Source organism: Limulus polyphemus, unplaced genomic scaffold (assembly GCF_000517525.1).
Source record: "Limulus polyphemus unplaced genomic scaffold, Limulus_polyphemus-2.1.2 Scaffold743, whole genome shotgun sequence".
NCBI lineage: Eukaryota > Metazoa > Arthropoda > Merostomata > Xiphosura > Limulidae > Limulus > Limulus polyphemus.
This window is the reverse complement of record NW_013666353.1, coordinates 138,649-155,480: the sequence shown is the minus strand read 5'-3', so window position 1 is coordinate 155,480 and position 16,832 is coordinate 138,649. Positions and strand designations below refer to the sequence as shown.

The following is a 16,832-nucleotide window of genomic DNA, read 5'->3' as shown; positions in this document are numbered from 1 at the left end:
CTAGTCTCTTGGATTCTCAGAGTAGAGGTATAGAAGCACCGAAGGCTATATAATATATATTCCCTTTTTTTCTTAATGATAGTGGCCATTGACGAGGAAAACATTGTATTCTAGTAGAATTAGTTGGGTCTGAATTTGACCAAGTGGGCGCGGCTGTCCAGCATACTGTGTGCACGTCTTATCATATGAACTAACATTATCTTCTCCTTACTGAGCAACGCAGTGTCTCTCTTCTCGTGAAACGTTTTTGTTACGTCTCCTTTGCTTCGGTAGTCAAACTTAGCTCCACAGTCGTCAAAACCTTTCCTGATAAACCCCTTGTTGAAATAGGCTTTTCAACTTACCTGTTGAGCTCCATTCTACCTTTAGAATATCGTAAAGAGGCCATATATATTAATATAGGTTTAGAACTATCTCATTTATAATAGCCAAATTAAGGGGTTAATCGGTTTGCTAACATAATATAAACTATTTAAAAACACTAGATAAAAATATTTTATATGTTCTTTAACCTAGTGAAAAAATAGTTTAACTCGGGTGCGTTTTGGAATTACTAATTATCAAATGGATTTCGTTAATAAATCGATTTATTAATAAAGTGTTGCTAGTAATATGGTTACCTAAAAATTCAGTGAGATAAGATTTAGTATCTTATTTAATCGTCAGAAAAAATCATATCTGGTAAAGAAAAAGAGGTATTTCGTAACGAGTATGGGACATACATTATTAACATAGTCCTTGTATCCGTATTGCAGACTTCTGATTATTCAGTGGAAAATGTTATATGGGACTATCTATGTCCTATTCTTCAACCAATGAAATACCAAGCTTTCTTACTCAGACGTCTGATTACTCAATGTACAATGTTATAGAAGGACTATGTCCTATTCTTCAACCACTGAACTACCAAGCTTTCTTACGGAGACGTCTGATCATTCAATGGACAATGTTATAGAAGGACTATGTCCTATTCTTCAACCACTGAACTACCAAGCTTTCTTACAGAGACGTCTGATCATTCAATGGACAATGTTATAGAAGGACTATGTCCTATTCTTTACCCAGTGAAACACCAAGCTTTCTGGTGCTACCTGGTGGATTAATATATTGACGTTGTCCAATTGTGTTGTAGGAGTATCGTGTGTGATTTGGATAACGATTTATTGTTTCTCGATCATTGTTAGTCATTTAGTGGTGATAAGAACTTCAGTTGCTTTTCTGATATCTAAAATGTTTTCATGAGAAACCGACTGTCAATTTCTAATGGACCTGCTGTGCAGATACTTGTCATTACATGGCATAGTTTACCTTCCACGACCTTGTCTAGACCTTCAAGTATGTAGATAAGCTGTATCATTGCGTGTTAAACAATATTACCACTACACCAAAATGACTAGTCACTTGTCTCTGTGTTTATCTAGGTTTTCAACCTTTTATAATCTCAGACATTCTTTATTTTCGTCAAAAAACAACAACTTTTTTTGCAATTACTAGAAAACATTAACATACGATTACACTGAAACAACAATAAAAGTTAAGGTGATTATGAAAAAAAAGTTAATTATAAAATCATCCAATCTAAATACAAAATAAGGTATTTTATTTCCAGGACGACAGCCCAAGGGAAGATGAACCGTTGTAACATTGCACTTTCATTACAGAACACCTAAAACGTGTAACCAAGCGATAACCAGATAACCAGTACTTTATGGTGTATTGTAAAAATCAGCCATACAAACGAAGTTTTTTTTTTTTAGGTTTGGGCAGTTTTATTCTGACAAATATTTATTATGTACGATACAATCAACAGAACATATATAATTACAGCTGTTCATCCTAATTAAGAAATGAATCACTGATGCCAGAAAACATTTTACATCTATAAAACTCAAGTCGAATTTCATACTACTATGTGTGCTTGAAGTGTTTAGGGAAACAAACGTTAAGCCTACTGCTACGTTAACATACAAGAAACCCATCATTAAATAAGTTTTGTAGAAAGAAGCATTTGTTACTTCCAAAGATTAACTTTTACGACTTCATCTGATATTTGATCTTCAAAATTCAACAATAAGTCCAAACTTGTGCTCTCAAAACGCTCCGCCAGTATTGTCCGATGTGGTTTAATGTACCATTAGGATCTTACTCTCCAATGTGGTTCATGTACCACTAGAACTGGACTGTCAAATGTGGTTCTGTTATCACTAAAGCTGGGCTGCCCAATATGGTTCAGGTATCACTAGAACTGGACTGCTTAATGTGATTCAAAGTATCAATCGAATGTTACTGTCCAATGTAGTTCAGCGTATCATCGTAATTCTAACTGTAAATAAAGCTCAATACTTACTTTAACAAAGAGTGCTGTTGTCGTTAACTTGTACATTCATACATGTCTGTAGCTTAATAAAAACAACAAAGGTTTATACCACACATATTCAATATATTAGTCTCGCTTTCGCGAACATATAATAAAGACATTCACACGTAATACCGATCATACACAATATATTTTTTTACTCTGCTGTGCTATGTACTGAAACCACAAATTCAGTTCAAATGAATATCATACTGACAAGTGCTTTAACAGGAATCAAGTTAACAAACACAGTGTAGAAGATAGTTAATTATTCTATAGAATCTTGAGTTCACATCTAGATTTAAAGTATCTTTGTAATGATTTCGCAATTGGGATAACACAAAAAGAAAAATATCAAGTAACTACAAATTTATTTAGAGAGAAATCAAATAATACCTAATATAAATGCGAATACCTTATAATGGAAGCAGATAAAATTCACTACACAAATACGAAACGCTAGGCTATACAGTGTTTATACGTGTGAGCAGGAGAAGTCGGTTTTCGGATGTCGGTTTCTTCCACCATGTAACTGGTGTGTCGTCCGACTCCACATTTCAACATTAAATCCTTCCGTTAGATTCTTCCTATGAACGTTGTGGTTCTGTACGACAGCAGTGCTGTAGGGATTATCTACAGAATCCAATGGGTTGCTGTACGACTGCGACGCTGCCACACAACTGTGAAAGTCTTTCTTTCTGTAAACAATTTCAATGAAACCTTTTCGAACACGAACATTAAAGTAGCCGTAGAAAATCGGATTCAGCGCGCTGTTTAGTAATGCCAAAGTTTCTGCCCCCACAATCATAACTTTGGGCACTTGAATGGAGTAATTACTATATATACGAATATTATGAACAATGAAGTACGGAGTCCAACAGATGACAAAGCTCGCAATAATACAAACTGTGAGCTTAAGAGTTTTGATTTTGGCGCGAGGAATCACAGCCGCGGCACTGACGGAGCGCCGAAGGTAAACCTCTTCCTTCTTGTTCTTGTTCGGGTTCTCACGACTAGCCACACAAAGAGCTCGTAGAACGTTGACGTAGCAGTAGCTAATACATATGGTTGGTATAATCAGAATGTAGGTGGTGAGCCAAGTAAAATAGACTTTCCTCTGCCACATGGCTGTGTAGCCTTGGCTAACACATTCGTATCGCACTCGACCAGTCGTGGTGATGCCATTTTCTTTCTAGAAAATAACACGTGTTTATAATTAATCATCTCTCGAAATCCTGCTACATGGGATAGAGTAACTGTGGATTGACATAATATATTCTCAGATTTAACCTCATGTATAATATTATATACTGTATATACCTACAATCTAAATAGAATTTAACCTCTAATGTAAGCTGCTTTTAAACTTATTTTATATCACACAGATCTGAACTCAATGAACATATAATAACGTACGGAAACCGTTATCCAATAAAAGTGAAAGGTTTTGAAACATCATGCTCAAAGTTCATTGACTTTCGTGTAAAAATCTCAGTCTGTGCTGAAATTAAGGAAATGGTAAAGTTTTACCAGTGAAAAAATTAGTGTATGTGTATCGGCAATTTAGAGAATCATACTGAGGAACAAAGTTGTATGTGTGTAAATTGGTAACTGTCAGTTGGTGGTAGACATCAGCTGAACACACTGTACAACAATGGATATTAAAGATGATATCTGTTATTATTTAGGTAATATGTAATTTGCACAAATATAGAAATGATACTGAAAAGATTATCTTTGTTCAATAAGTTAATCAAATAATTTATTTGTTGTTACTAAATAATATTCTTGGCATGATAAATCCAAAATAATTATGCAAAATTACTCTGTTTTAATACTTTGTTTACTTCAGATTCTGGAAGGAATTATTGTATATAACTTTGCTAAGGATAGCAACAAAATAGTTCTTATTTACTTCTCAAATTCCAGTAATTATTACTACATGTTATCGCTTTCAAGCTTAGTAAATATAAAGAATGTTGATCTTTTTCACAAAAGTTAAATGTTACCTACTACAGGTGCTAATGGCTGATAGTTAAGTATCACCCAGTATACAGTAATTGTTAACGACTGTACTATATTATTGAAAGTTAAAGATACCTTTGGTTATTGAGAAATAATCATACTCCGTCACTACAAATTTTGATAAAATTTGCAACTTCTTAAAATATAATTGGCATAGAACAAGTGTTTAATGGTCTGGATATTAGAAATAAATACTTTAGTACCTTTCCTTTAACATCTTAATTACTTTATATATAAAAAACATATATACATTTGTGTGTGTGTGAAATTTCACAAGAAAAATCAATCTTTGCCTTGTATACAAAACACATGTGCAGTAGCAGAGCTTGGCCTCACGTCCGGCACCATTAGTGTGAAAGTTAGTATAAAGATTTTTAGATCTTTAACTTCAGTCCACACGTCAGAAATCTTCTTATTAGCATTCTCTTTCATCGATTGTATAACTACATGTGTTTCTATTGCCATTAAATGTAAACACCTAAATTGTTTAGGAAAAAAAAATCGTGGAGGAACAAGTCCATTGTTATCAGTTTCTGCTCTTTATAAGTCGACTTCAATTCGTTGCTCCAAACTGTTGGTAGTATTATGTTTATAATAGTGAATAATCGAATGAAGCTCGAGTTATTTTTTAACACTTATATTTCAAGCAGTATTAAATAATAGTAGCCATTAGTAAGAATTTTCAACCCTTCAGCAGTAAAGCCAGTAGAATTTTAGGTAATTATTTCTAAAATAATTAGTTAGACCTCATTTGCAATCTAGCCTGGTTGTTAGGGCGCTAGATTAGCTATCTGTGAATAGCGAGATCGAAACCCGTCACCGAATATGCTACGCTTTTAACCTTTGGAGGCTTTATAATAACATAGCATAACATTAAAATACAACAAGAGACCTTTTGGTCCATCTTGGCCGCCCTATCCACTAAATTTAACTAAACACTGAAAAACTCAAAGATAGCCCTTATCATCCAAATATTTATCAAGTTTCCCTTAAACATCCTTAAATTAACTGCATATACCACACCTGAAAGCAACCTCATTACAAAGGCCAACCATCCTGTTAGAAAAATAAAGCTGTCTTGGCTGAAGATAACTCCTACCCTGCCATCATTTATACTTGTGTCTCCTTGTCTTACTATTCTCACCATTAAGTATGAAAAAGATGAGGCATCAGCACTTTAATTTCCCTTAAAAATCTTAAATATCTCAATCAGACCTCTTCTAACACTTAGTGGTCCTTCTCTGAACCCCTTTCAACAATTCAATGTTCTTTCTAAAATAAGGAGCCCAAGACTGAGCATAGTGCTCCAAATGTGGCCTAACCAGTGACCTATACAATGGCATTGTAACTTCTTTAATATTTATGTAGATAAAACCTAAAATGCTATTTGCCCTGCAACTAGCATCAGCACACTGCTTAGATGGCTTAAAAGACTAATCAACCAGAACACCATAATATCGTTCTTCCATAACACTTTTAAGGTTATTCCCATCAGAATTATATTCATAATTCAAATTGTGATATCTCATTTGTGAGGTAATGCATTATTTTATTATAATTTAAAACTATCTACCAGTTATTCTCCCAACTCACCAAATAATCCAACTCATCTTGTAAAGCAGTAGCATCCTCCTCACAGCCAGCAACATAAAAAACTTTAATGTCTTCAGCAAATCTAAATACTCTATTGGACGTTCCTTCATCTATGTCATTGATGTAAATAAAAAAAGCAATTGTCCTAACATTGAGGTCTTAGGTACCCCACACTAATCCACTTTGATTTGAACTCTATTTATAACAACCCTCTGTTTCCTTCCATCTATCCTGTTTTCTATCCAATGAGCCAACCTATCCCCCACACCTACATAGATAACTTTTTAAACAAGCCTTTTATATGGTACTTTGTCAAATGATTTCTGAAAATCCAGATACAACCTTACCCTCATCTACATAAGTAATAACCGCTTTAGAGAATGCCAAAAGACAAGATTTTTCCCCTAGTAAATTATGTTGACAATCTATGAAAAATGTAAACTTTATTAAATAAATTTGCAAATCATCTTTTATCAGACTTTCAAAATTTTTTCCATAACTGATGTAAGACAAATATATCTATAATTACAGGGACAATTGTTATCACCACCCTTGAAAGGAGTAGCAACCTTATTCAATTTTTAAACTTCTGGCATCTGTTCATTATTCAAAGACGTAGAAAAATAATTGCAATTGGTTCACATATTCAATCCTTAACCTTTTCCAAAACGTTTGGATGAATATTATCTGGCCTAGGAGCGTTATCGTTCTCTAAACTTTCCATTTTTAATCAAGAGGCTCAGAATTAATGTGTTCTTCTTCTTCAGTTTTTATTTCCATCTAACAACTGTTCAGGATGAAGAATATTGCTTACATTTTCATTAGAAAAAAGTAGAATCTAATAACCCAGCTATCCCACAATAATCAGCTATTAGCCTTTTTTGTATCATACCTCAAAGGTCCAACTCCAATCATAACAGTGGATTGATCAACTGAAGGTACTGATCAAATGTTGAAAAAATAAAAAATATATTCTTAAATGTTCAAGATAGGCATGTTCCTTATAGAAAAAAGATTGGCTGCAAGTAAAAAAAACAGTTTAGCTCACAGGGGTATAAAGTATAGAATTAAAATTGTCTGAAAATGTAGAAATTAACAGTAAGGATTTTTCAAATAAATTAAAGGTAAGCAAAGAGCAGATAATTCTTGTCCCATCTCTTCAAAATTTTTCTTTTCGAGATTTGGAACTAAAATCTCTTTATTCCTTATCTCCATATGCAGAAAAACATCAAATCTAATTGAACAATGATTATTTGTACCCAGATATTCTCCATACCATATCAACTATTTGTTTATTAGAAGTTAACAATAGATACAAAATAACATTGCGTCTAATAAATTCCCAAACGAACTGATGAAGAAAACCATCATGAGCAATTTCTAAGAATGTGTTATTTCTCATGATTTGATTCTAACGTTCCCCAAGCTATATGCGTAATATTCAAATCTCCCATAATTATAGCTTCATTAATATTTGAATTTTTTACCTCACTTTAGATTTTCTCATTAATTTCATCTGTTTCATCTGGCGGTGTGAAACAAATTCCAACTAAAAAGCTCTCGTTCCTTATAATCACTAACAGAAACCCAAACAGATTCAAACTCATTACTATTAGCTTTAATATCCTCAACTTAAACAGGCTGTAACTCACGTTCTACATATAAATTCACTCCTCCCCTCTTCTTAGTACGCTATACCTATTAAACAGCCTAAAACCCTGTATTTCGAAGAAATTCTTGTCATCAAAGTGGTATAAATATAGCCAGGTTTTAGTTATTCCTATTGTATCAGAATCTTGTCCTCCAACCGATACTCCAAAGCCATCCATTTTTTTCTTATTCTTCTAGCATTACAATAATAATATTTTAGACTACCATTCAAACTACCTTTATTTCGCACACTATACCCTTCTCTGCAGCTTTCATTATACCCTTCATTATTCTGGCCCTCTCCACTGTGTAATCCTAGTTTAAAGTTGCCCTTAGAGTTGAGTTAATAGCTCTTGCAAACATACCAGCCTGTACCATATTTAAATAGAAACGATCTATTCCAAAACGCTTCATTTTCCCACTGAACTGATCCTACAAATTCAAACAAACAACCTGATCGTCCATACATCTTAACCTAAGCCTAGCATTCAAGATTATAATTTCATCCCTTTGAGTAGCTTTGCAGAAGTTCACAAAAACAAACAAACATTTGGAATGCTGAGTTCAGTTTTGGTCACCTTATCTAAGAAACGACACTGACTTATAAGGGTTCAGAGGAGGGCTACTAGTATAATTCCATGGGTAGAAGAATTATTTTATTTATAGAAATAGGTTGAGATATTGTAATTTATTTTATCTTGAGCAAAGAAGAGTAAGAGGTGGTCTTGTTGAAGTTCAAGTTAAAATCGTTAGAATATAGACCTGTAACTTCTTGGTGCTATATCATGAAGATTATAGGAGGAAATAATACATGTTTAAGGTTTATGAAATACAGATTAGGCTATATTTTAAAAAGTTTTATTTTTCTAACATAGTAATTGATTTATGGAAATATTTGTCATCGACAGTTTGGAAGTAAGCATTTTACAGGAGTTTAAAAAGGGAACTGATTATTTCCTGAAACATAAAACATATTTATTTTTCTCAAGGTTGTGTATGCAGGGACAGCCTAAAAAAGCCCAAGTGATCCTTTGTTGTCTGTCCATTATGCAACAGCAACAGTTTGGTTTGAATTCCACGAAAAGCTACACAAGAAAAGACTAGAGGAAGGCAACTAGTCATCACCACCAACCGCCAACTCTTGGGCTACTATTTTGCCAACAAATAATGAGATTGTCCATCACATTATACCGTCCCCACGGCTGAAAGGGCGAGCATGTTTGGTGGGACGGGGATTGTGAGTCAAGCGCCCTGACCCGGCTGCTATTTCTGTTAATCAAATATAAATAAATTTTATTGAATAAATTTTGAAAGAGATCATTAAGAGCCTAAAAGTAACTTATAAATTAATTATGCTAACCTATATAACAAACTTTGCTACAAACAAAAGGTACTTAATGCCATTGTTTGAAGTTAAGCACAAAGCTACACAATGAGCTATCTGTGCTCTGCCCACCGGGGGTATCGAAACCCAGTTTCTAGGGTTGTGAGTCTGCAAACATACCGCTGTGCCATTGGGGGCACTTAATGTTATAATTCACTATACAAAAAGAAAAAAAGGTAAGCCTACAGTTAACTGATCTAAACATTTTGCATGTTAAAATAGAGATCAGTCGTATAAGGGTTTGTTACTACTGAAAAAAAATCATGTTACATAAAATGACGAACTTCGTGAATACGTGATGTAAAATTAGCCAAATTATATAATAATTTATAAATATAAAAATATATAATTTGAAATTGATTAAAATGATAAACTAGAGGGAAGGCAGCTAGGCAATATCACCTACCGCCAACTCTTGGGCTACTCTTCACCAATGGATAGTGGGACTGACATTTAAATTATTACGCCCAACGGTCGAAAAGGCAAGCATATTGGGGGGCAGGAACCAAGTGCCCTAACTGTCAGGCCATAAAGGAAGAAAAAAAAGTGAATAAGTTAGCCTTAGCTGCGTTTTGTTTAACTTAATCATTTTAACATTACGTATTTACATATTTATGTAACTTGAATATTTTTATGAATTATATTTTTACAGAACTAGTATTTCACGTAATTTGACTATTTTTCTTAAATATCACATCTTTATATCGCTCGTCCATTTATGTAACCTTTTTTTTCACGTGTAAAATATTTTTTTACGCTATCGCTAACTTGTATCTCGAATTACAATTTCCACAGAACAATGCTACTCCTCGGTAAGTCTGCGGGCTTATAACACTAAAAATCATTGGGTAAAGCACAGACAACCCATTGTGTAGCTTGGTGTTTAACGACAATCAAACAAATATTTTATGTTAATTATAATATATTCATTACATTTAATTGTTTTTACAGTCATAAATATTTTTAAAATAATGATTATCAATATGTACACTTTAATCTAGTCAAAAAAGTATGGAAAATTAATAGTATTATTGAATCGAAGGTGCTGCCACCTTTTTTGGAAATATTGTTATTAATGTTAAAAGCGAAACAAGAGATTTTAACAGATTTAATTACATGATTACAATCTAGAGAGTTGGAACCACTCCCATTACACAGTTCCTATTCATTTGCATAAAGTGGTGTTTATTTACAATATGTACTCCTACGTTTATTGTATGTTTGCCTTTTCAACAAAAATATCAACAATAATTTCATCACTCTTAGACTAATTATATAACTTAATCTACAACTGATATTAAATTGCTCTTTTGTATGTGACGTTAAGAGTGTTTAGATTTATTTTAAAACATGAGAATGGTGCTATTACAGCATTTTGAACAGCTGTGGCAATATTCCAGATTCGGCAAAATTTTCGATACTTTATACAGATACATAGACCGGTAGAAGAAACTGATAATAGAAAGGAAAAACAGAGTCTGATATTTCAGTGTTTTCTTATATATATATACATATATACTTATAGTCACAATACAATAATGCCTCTTTTTATAAACTGGCTGCAGTCATTACTGTAACTTTTGAGGTAAATTGGATCATAAATTTGGTACTCTCACTGCTAACGATATTTAATTCTGTTATCGTAAAGATACCTCAACAGGTTCAGCCAGATTGAAAGATTTAGGTGTAGGCCTAAACCGACATACTAAACTAACAATGTACAATTATCTAGATAGCAGATGGCAGTGTTTTTTGTGTGAAAGACGGAGTTCACATGGTTTTGGTTCAAACAGAATAGTTGATTACAGTGAATTTAATAAACTGTGATATAAGACAAAACACTGACTAAAGTAACTACGATTAACATCATTGGCTACAGTTAATTTGATTAACCATGGTAACAGCACAAAAACATACTATAAGTTACAAGAACAAAAGCATTGACCATTGTGGTAACAGCATGAAAAATACACAGCTTATGTTAGTTGAAATAGGAAAAAAATATAATATAATTCTTAGCTATTTATTTATAAATATTATTTTATCCTAAGAGATTGTATGTTAGATCTCATAGCAAAAATATTGTTAATTCATCAACATTTCTTAACTTTTTATAATTAAACAAAGAGCCAACGATGGTTTCACGCATAGAACTTTAACTCAAGTTTGTTCTACGTGTGGACGAATGAAAAAACAAACAAAAACAACTTTCTCTGCTGGCTACATCAGCCATAATTTCTGGTAACTTGGTAATTCCAACGAAAACAACATGTCTCCTAGCTACATCAACCATAATTTCTGATAACTTGGTAATTCCAACGAAAACAACATGTCTCCTGGCTACATCAACCATAATTTTTGATAACTTGGTAATTCCAACGAAAAGAACTTGTCTGCTGGCTGCATCAGCCATAATTTCTGATAACTTGGTAATTCCAACGAAAACACCTTGTCTGCTGGCTACATCTACCATAATTTCTGATAATTTGGTCATTACAACGAAAACAATTTGTAGATGTTTAGAAAATAAATTAAGATTCACGTAGTAATTTAGTGAAATATCATGAATAAACTGTTTATTATACTTGTTGTTATTAAGTACAACATTACACAATGGGCTATCTATACTGTGACCATCATGGGTATCGAGACCCGGGATTTAGCGGTATAAGCCTTCAGACTTACCGCTGAGCAGGTGAAGTTGGGGCTTTTCAATCGCTGTAGAAAGCAAACAATGACATATTTCATGAAAGTTTTAAATTTTTTTCTTGTTTTTCTTCTATAACTTTGTAATTATTTATTTAATTATCTTTCTTTCATTGGTCTGTTGTTTCTTGTCTTCTTTGTTATCTAATTAAACGTGACTTTAATTAAAATCAGTAAACTACTACAAAATAAATTTTTGGCTCTATTGCAAGCTTCTGTATTTTATTTTAAATTAAAGAAGTTTTAATCCATTACGTACACGGTATTGGTTTTGTTTTTCAAAAACATTTGCAAGACCTATTTTTATCTCCGGTGCTAAACACAGTGACCTAGTTTCAATGGAGTGTTTTATCCGATTTGAATGTTCTGAAATATATATCTAAATTAACTTTTCTACGTGGTTTTCAGTCTGCTAAGTGATTTAAAAAAGTAGAATATTCTCGTGTTAATCATTTATAACATAACAAACTAGGTTAAAGATATCATCTAGTTTTGGAAAAATTTTGTTGGAAATCATTAGTGTATAAGAAAACAATTTTTCCTCGTAATATGTGTTTTTTGAAAATAGTTTTGTTGATAATTATATATTATCATACATATATTATTATATATATTTAAGATAGATAAAGTAATAGTTCACACATTCAATATATATATATATATATTATAGATTTTTAACATAAATGAGGTAATAGTTCACACATTTCATATATATATATATATATGCAACAAAAATTACAATCAATTTTATAGAATATTTCATGCAATCATCTTTATTTTGGAGAATGGTTATGAAATAAAATAGTTATTTGATGCTAGGATAAAATTAACATAACGTAGTTAAAACAATTGTTCTACTCTACCTATATTCTATAAGATTATTAGATCAACATAAACTAAGTCTAAGTAAGCCAGCATTGATTTTTCTCATGAGTTTTACGAGTGACTATAAGACAATTTTCTCTGTAATTCAATTACTCTAGAAAATAACAACATTACTTAGAGAAGTACTGGCACGATTCTTTCTCACATGCAAGAATAAATTATGTGTAGACAGTGATGCTAAAAGTAGCGTAGAGCACTGTGATATTTGTCCTTAGTGCACTACCTTTCTCGTAGTATTTTGTTTGCAATAATTATCTCTCATTATCTCTGCAATAACAATGTTTGTAAATGATTTTGTTGTGACATTGGGTCGTGATATCATTGGCAGGACTTAGAAACATCACTGTGGTGCACGACTTATGTATTACCTTGTATTTATTTTATATCTACAGTAATGGAACTAATTATGGAAACGTCAAAGTGATGCATATATACAGGAGTTACAAATAACGAAAAATGGCAACTAGATAGTGATTTTATTAATAACAAGTTCGAGTAACCGTCCGTTGGACGAGTGAAATAAAACTCATTTGTAACAAAGGATTCTGCTTCTGTTTTTTTCTTCTTAACATAATAAACATTATAAGTGCAATAAAAATACATAAAGGTACCAATACTGAAAGAAAGACATACTGTTTTCAAGAATTCTATCAATATGAAATTAGGTGGGGGTCCAACACCCCCCTCATGACCTTCCACGTGTCATCCTGTATCACTGTCAAGTTTGGTGCTGATTGATCAAGAAATGTGGACTCCATTAGTTTTTGTGTAAGCCCTTTGTTTTCAAGCTGCTGTACATTATATTATTTTACGATTATGGAATATTGTTCCTAAAGTCCTGTATTGCACCTTACATTTTATCCAAGATATTTTTTTCGCTTTTGATCTTCTCAGTTTTATATTAGCTCCTACAGCCTCAAGGGCTCTACGGCCTCTTTTCCTTCAAGATATCATTTCGTCACATTTGCTGTTTGCTTAGGGTCGTTGTCTTGCTGGAAGATCAATAAGCCGTATTTCCTAGGGAATTATAAGATGGATTAAAATCTGTATGCATTTGTCATCACTTAGGGCGCTATGAATTTTTTTTAGATCATCAACGCCATAGGCTGAGATGCTGCCTCAAACTTCTACTGATCTCCCATGTTGCTTTACTGTGTATAGAATATACACTGGTTATGATGCTGTTCTCTTCTCCACTGTCGAATAAAATGTTGTTGATTGTAGCTGAATAATTCGAATTCAGTTATAAAGAATGTATGTCTCTAGTTTTGTTAATTCAGTTATAAAAGAGCATCTCTCTAGTTTTGTTAATTCAGTTATAAAGAATGTATGTCTCTAGTTTTGTTAATTCAGTTATAAAAGTGCATCTCTCTAGTTTTGTTAATTCAGTTATAAAGAATGCATGTCTCTAGTTTTGTTAATTCAGTTATAAAGAGTGCATGTCTCTATTTTTGTTAATTCAGTTATAAAAGTGCATCTCTCTAGTTTTGTTAATTCAGTTATAAAGAATGCATGTGTCTAGTTTTGTTAATTCCACTTTTTTTTGTGGTTCAATGAACATTTCAACTTTTTGGTTTGATTACCTCTTCCAGCATAGGTTTCGGGCAGGTACACATCCATTGAGACCACTTAATGCTGATATGTATCTTACTGTTCTCTAGATAACATTCACACCTATAAATATAGAAAAGTCGTTGGCAAGATTTGTATTAAACCGTTTTCTGCCTCGTAAAGAATATACTTTGAGATACTGAACATTACATTTGAAGAGTTCGGTTTTGCATCCTTACCACTTTTATAAACTATAAACCAATTATCAACATTCTTTGATAGATTATTTAGGCAGAGTATTCATGATGGAATATGGTTGAATGGACGGCAACTGCCTGTTGTAGAAACACAAGTATAGATTACGACGTTTCGAAAGTCTTTCGCCTTTCGTCTTCAGGTCACTGTGTGTGTATGGTGTTGTTGGTCTTTATAGTATTCTGGTGCATTGTAGAGGGCGTGTTGTGATTGGTTGGTTTATCCCCGTTTCCACCAGATTGCTGTGTTTCTACAACAGGCAGTTGCCGTCAATTATATTCATTTTGGAATGATTATTTAAAGGGGGGAGAAGTTAACAGTCATACAATTATAAAAATATAGGATGGTTTATTTCCACCATAAGATTATTATATATCTGCAAAAAGACATATTGTTTTTTCTATTGTTTCTTCTTCTTCTTTTATTCTTCTTTTTCCAAAAACTTTTCAATCGACCGCCATTTCTCAGCGGATTGACTTGAAACTTGGTAAGGTTACACCTTGATTCTATACGCCCAGATTTAGGTCTTTTTTTTAAAGGATTTTAGGGGGCCAAATATCAAACAACCCAAAAACGTATATGTTGGGTTCCTGTGCGGTCATATTTACAGCAATCAAGATGAATATTGGTACAAATATAACATTTTATGCATTCATCAAAATGACATTAAAAAAATTGGATTTGCCCATTTTGAGTCTTTTTAGGGGGTCAGAGCTCACAATAAAAGCATAATTTTGGGAGTTTTGGTCAATTACTCGGCCGTATTTTGACAAATCTACATGGATTTGGCAAAAGATACTTTTCTACAAGTCCCACAAATTGACACTATGCCACAAAAAGCATAATTGTAGGATTTTTTGACAATTACTCCGCCATATTGGTCAATTTACATGGGATTTGGTACAATGAAATCCCTTTACAAGTCCCTTACATACACATACAAAAATGTTGGGTATGCTAATTTTTTGTCATTTTAGGAGTGTCAAAATGTTAAATAAACATATAATGTTAGCGATTTTGGTCAATTATTTATCTTGGTTTCGACAATTTATATGGAATTTAGTACAAAGGTACTTTTTCACAGGCAACACACATCACAATATAGACAAACAAAAAATATTTTTAGTAATTATAGGGGAGTCACGATGTCACAAAAAGCATAATTTAAGGGTTTTTCTGACAATTATTTCGGGAAATTTACGTGGGATTTGATACAAAGATACTTTTTTACAGGTCCCAATCAGAGATATAGAAAATTTTGGATCTTTTGTCTTTTTCTCAATTTTTCAGCAAGAAGAGCACAATTTGGGGGTTTCGTGAAATATTTATGTATATGTCAATCAACTTACATGGTATCTGGTACAAATAAACTTTCTTGCAGGTCCCAAGCAGTGATATAGACAATTTTCAATTTTTTCTGGTGTCCAAATTGGCCGTTTTGGGATTACGTGGAGGAGACATGTTAGGCTCTTTAATTTTAATAACTGTCTTTATTAAAACTAGCAGAGACCTGCAAAATACGGGATTTCTAGAATAATACAAAAATATTCTAATCGCAGACACCGAAATCTATAAGTCCACTTGCCTTAGGTCTAACATTAGTTAAGCCTTTATTAAGTACGGCCTATATTCGATAAAGGGGTAAATTAACACTGTAGCTTGTGTATGTTTCTTGAGTTAGTTTAGTTAGGGTTAAACTTTACCGTACTTAATACTATAAATATACTTATAATGTTATTCTACAACTTAACGTTAGACATTTTTAAAGCTTTGATAATATTTTAATATTGTGTACAAAACCTCTGCTAAACTATATTTACATCCACCTTTTGTTTACATCCATTGAAATAAAATGCGTGCACATCCGCACTTATATAGTAAGGTGCGCGTACATTTTCAGGACAGACAAAAACTGAGTATTATTAGAATACATATTAGGGGACTGCCTTCCCGCAACTGGCTGAAGACAGCAAAAGGCAGTAGGAGTTGAGACGTTGAGGGTCATATCACTCAACTCCTCGCCCCTAATTTGAACTTTAGTAACAGCTACTTAGTTTCATATTTGGTTTAGCTTATGTTTGATAGATGGAATATCCTCAAACCTTTCGGGTCCTATGACCACAGATGTTATTCTTTATGAGTTAATGAATAATGACAAGGACTGGCAATGGACAAGTTTCTCTTTCTGTAAGTTAATATTTGATAACAGACATCTCAGTTTTGGTTTAGATATATATGTATGTGTGTGTGTTGTAAGCTAAAATTTTCTAATTGAATGTACTTTTACTTACAACAGCTGAACATAAAAATATTTCCTTTAAAAATACGGTTATGGCTTGGAAACATATTTCTGTACAACTTTCTTTGACGACAAGATGTTGAAATTATCAGACTTACAATAACAATACTTTGGATTTCTGTTTATTT

General features: G+C 32.7%; 1 protein-coding gene across 1 annotated transcript in view; it reads right to left on the bottom strand.

Moving 5' to 3' along the window:
• Positions 1-1,767: 1,767 nt before the first annotated feature.
• Positions 1,768-16,832, bottom strand: part of LOC106460288 (putative gonadotropin-releasing hormone II receptor) — a 46,450-nt gene continuing 31,385 nt past the window's right edge. The window contains exon 3 of the mRNA XM_022386974.1: positions 1,768-3,548. Within this exon, the coding sequence (XP_022242682.1) occupies positions 2,832-3,548 (717 nt within the window). The 3' untranslated portion in view covers positions 1,768-2,831. The remainder of the gene's footprint in view (positions 3,549-16,832) is intronic.